This window comes from Suillus subaureus (assembly GCF_016647635.1).
Source record: "Suillus subaureus strain MN1 chromosome Unknown BJ212scaffold_273, whole genome shotgun sequence".
Lineage (NCBI taxonomy): Eukaryota > Fungi > Basidiomycota > Agaricomycetes > Boletales > Suillaceae > Suillus > Suillus subaureus.
The window spans coordinates 16,349-20,391 of record NW_024538829.1 but is presented as its reverse complement, the minus strand read 5'-3'; the positions used below and the strand labels follow the sequence as shown (position 1 = coordinate 20,391).

The window sequence follows — 4,043 nt, the reverse complement described above, 5'->3', positions numbered from 1 at the left end:
CTGTCTTGTTTGTGGATTATTGTACTACTACCCACTTTTACAGGTTATGGTTTGTCTGAATTCGCAGGTGAGCACCCATTACTCATTATAACCCCAACCCCACTACCCGGTGGTAGACAGTGGTGACCATGAACCCCTTGCCTGGCATGCTTGATGGATGGGCCAAGAACAAACCTGGCTCAGCCGGAATTCTGGTCTCCAGTGTCACAGCTCGCATTCTCCATCCCAATGGATCTCTTGTGGGTCCAAATGAGGCAGGTGAACTCCATGTACATGGAGGCACTGTGATGCTGGGATACAAGGCAAATATCAAGGCAACACAGGAGATATTCATCGATGGGTGGCTGCATATGGGTGACCAGATGCGGATTGATGAGGATGGAGTACTTTTGTGAGACAAATGACATGCTAATCACTGCATGACACTGATATACCCTTTTGTAGCTTTGAGGACTGCACTAAGGCAAGCTTGTGCCGTCTACATATCACTCATTGGTGCTTGCTGAGCCGTCACAGGACACACTCAAAATTTCGGGGATGCAAGTTTCCCCTGTTGAAATCGAGAACATGCTTCTAGCGCAGCCCGACAAGCTCATCACTGATGTGAGTGTCATGGGCGTTTCAGGTGGGCGTACCTCAGATGAATGCATCCTGTGAGCATGGATCGTGCTTTCCCCAGCAGGCATGGCGCTTGGTAAGAAAGAGGTCATGGTGCGATTTGATGCATGGGTGCAGACACAGCTAAGTTGGTATAAGTGGTTGAGGGGGGGAATTGCGTGTGTGGAGATGGTGGGTGTGTTTTTCGCCTTCTTGCCTTCTTTCTTGAGCTGACTGAATGCTTTGGTAGATTCCAAAGTCGCCAACCGGAAAAGTGTTGAGGTGGGTGCTTGTGGATGAGTATGCAAGGGATGGGAAGGTGAAGGCAAAGGCAAAGGCAAGATTGTGAAAATGCGGTGGGAATTTCAAATTTCAAATAAAACCTTTTAGCTCTTTGAGTACTAGTGCAAGTAAGTACTTTTAATCAGTTCCTCATTTGACTTTGCAAGTCTTGCATCGAGAAAACGAGATGGGAGGAGCATGACACTCTCAGCACTAAAGCTCAAGAGTGTCTGCTGAGAAACAGATGTATTTGTCAAGCCTGGTGTCCCAGCTGAAAAGCTCGGGTTCACCAGGGCTAAAAGTACAAAAATTTGAGTATAGATTGCTATATACATCAATCAGGGAGTGGGATATGTGGTGGGTAGCAAAATATTTTTCTGCTTCACAGTGGTCAAACAGAAAAGATGCGGTTCACCTGTGTGCAGGTGCCCAGATATACTTCAAGAGAGGGGCTTGAATCCATGTAAGCACAGCGGTGCATGGACCGTGTCAATGCACAGTCACAGTTGTTGAAATTGCCTCACAGATTAAACCTGCAAAAACAAAATTTTACCTCTGATTAATCAGTTCCTCATTTGACTTTGCAAGTCTTGCATTGAGAAAACAAGATAGGAGGAAAAACTTTTACTTCGCATCATCAGCAAGCAACATGAAGGCAATTGCTTCTTGGTCACATACCAAGTGGCACCCCGACTAAGACCCCAAAAACCCTTTGAGATCATCGTGCTCAACAGCACTAAAGCCACCTAACAGTGCCAACAACCTTTCTCCTTTTACTCAGAAAATCACTAAAAACCTCAAAAAACATCTATTAGATACATGCTCCATTGCCTATACATACTGACATGCCCCAAGCAAAGCAGGGCGTTGGACCAGGGAATGGTCCACCCAATCTATGCCCCCTGATGCTGAGTGTTGGTCCTAACACCTGCCATACCACCCAGAACCCTACTGCTACTGAGGATATCAAAGCTATGTTGAACTCAGTGATGGATGTGATGAGCACAGAAGCATTCCTTACCTCCAAGCTGCTCTGTCACAGAGACCAGTCCTTCACCCTGTCCCACCTCACATCTATCCTCTTTCACATCACTCAGATGTCCACAGGCACCCCACTCCCAGTCATTATAGTGATCCGTGCAGTAGCCTTCATCCTGAAAAAACACACAGTGTGTGAAATAGTGAACACTGCTGCTGAACAACTTGCGACCACCATAGTCCCGCAACTGACAGCTCAATTGAAGGAAGCCCTCACACTGCAAGTCATGGACATGCAGGCCACCTCTGAACACCTCACCAACTCAATCAAACAAATTAGCGAGACCATAACCCCCATGATAGAGATGGCTGAGTGCATGCACAGAATGCTCAAGGCCAAGTATGAAGAATGGGAAGACAATGCAAAAGTAGCAGCTGACAGAATAGAAGAGGCAGTGAACGAGCTACATTTATCAGTAGAAGAGTATCAGAAATCCCTGAAGACACTGACCCCATCCCTAGACTCCACTCAAGACTGCATTAACCAGCTCTCAACTCAACTACTGACCACCCTGCAGCAAATCACTCCCCAGACCTCCTCCCAACCTACATACAGCTCAATCATCACCTCGCACCTCCCACCCTTGGTCAACAAAGCAGTTGGATGTGCAGCCATACAGTCATGAGAGATCCTGCTGGAACCCCAGGCCAGCAACACACTATTCCCACCAAATACCCCCAACCCCAACATTGCAAAGAAGCTGAAGGCAGCCCTCACTGCCATCTGTACCAATGCCACACCTCCAGGAGACATCAGATCAGTGACCTCCCTCCATAATGGTGGAATTGTTGTTGAATTAGAGTTCAAATGCCTAGCGTCCTGGTTAGGAAGCGCTGCTGGAAAAACACTCCTGGAAGGGTAATTTGACTCCACCATATTGTTCTGCAACCACACCTACTTGATTGTCATAGAATACTTACCCATTCAAATGCAGATTGAACAGGACGAGTTCTTATGCAAGATTGAACTAGAGAATCAACTACCCTCCAATACCCTGTCCTCCATCAGATGGATCAAGCCTCCCTTACATCACACCCATGAACAATGCAAGGCCTTTGCGTTGCTCCAGGTATTCATGGCCCCAACCACAAACGACATCCTCTGAGATGGACTCTGCATTGACAGCGAGCACTTTGCAGTCTGCAAAGACAGGAAGGAGCCAATACACTGTGCAAAATGTCAGCAGTACAGTCACATCGCATGCAACTGTACTATGTCACTCGACACCTGCAGCACCTGCAGTGGCAAACACCACACCACCCAATGTACTGCATATTGCACCACCTGTTGTGTGAACTGCAAGAGTTCTACTCACACAAGCTGGAGTAGGAAGTGTCTGGAGTTCATTTGCAGATGTGAACTCCTGGATGAAAAATACCCAGAAAATAGAATGCCTTACTTCCCTACTGAGTCTACCTGGACCCATGCCATCCAACCTCCCATGCCTCCCAAAGCCCCAATGCCTGCCCATCCTCCCTCCTTATCACCATCCCCAGCACATTTCCCAAGACTTGTTAATGCCAACCTCTGCCAAACTACTATAGCCTTCCCAAACCAATTGGAGCCTCCTCAAGCCTAAACTTCCTCCACCTCAAGACAACCCAGCCCCAGCATGGGCTCCAACCCTCCTCCCTCTCCTCTTGACTTCCACAAGCAATCAGTGGACCTACTTAGGGAGCTCTACCCTCCTATGGGCTTTGGTGACTTCAAACCCTCCATCCCCCCTGGCCCATCCAGGTCTTCTAATGCCCTCAACAGTCCTGCTTCACCCTCCTTCACCACTGCTCATGAGTGAACAAACTGATGACAACAACAACTCCATAAGACTCTGCATCTGGCAGCAAAACCTCAACACCTCTCTCATGGCACAAGCCTCACTCCTCAATAACTGCATTGTTGCTAACTGGGACATTATCACTATCCAAGAACCCCATATCAACTTCCTGCACAACACCAGTGTGAATCATCACTGGCATGTCTTCTATCTGACCCTACATTACACTCAACCTCAGAGCAAAACTTGAGCCGTTGTGAAGAAGAAATTGGTACTAGGCAGTTAGCAACTAGCACTACTTATCCTAAGAGGCATGAGTTAATTGATTGGCCCAAGAGGACTGCTATTGAA

The 4,043-nt window shown here is 47.5% G+C and overlaps 1 protein-coding gene across 1 annotated transcript; it reads left to right on the top strand.

The window, feature by feature from the left end:
* Window positions 1-3,023: 3,023 nt before the first annotated feature.
* BJ212DRAFT_1213557 (uncharacterized protein) lies at window positions 3,024-3,341 on the top strand (the record flags this gene model as incomplete). Its single annotated transcript, XM_041329270.1, has 1 exon — window positions 3,024-3,341. A coding segment is annotated over one exon (318 nt), but the record flags the coding sequence as incomplete, so codon positions are not given.
* Between the last annotated feature and the right edge of the window lie 702 nt (window positions 3,342-4,043).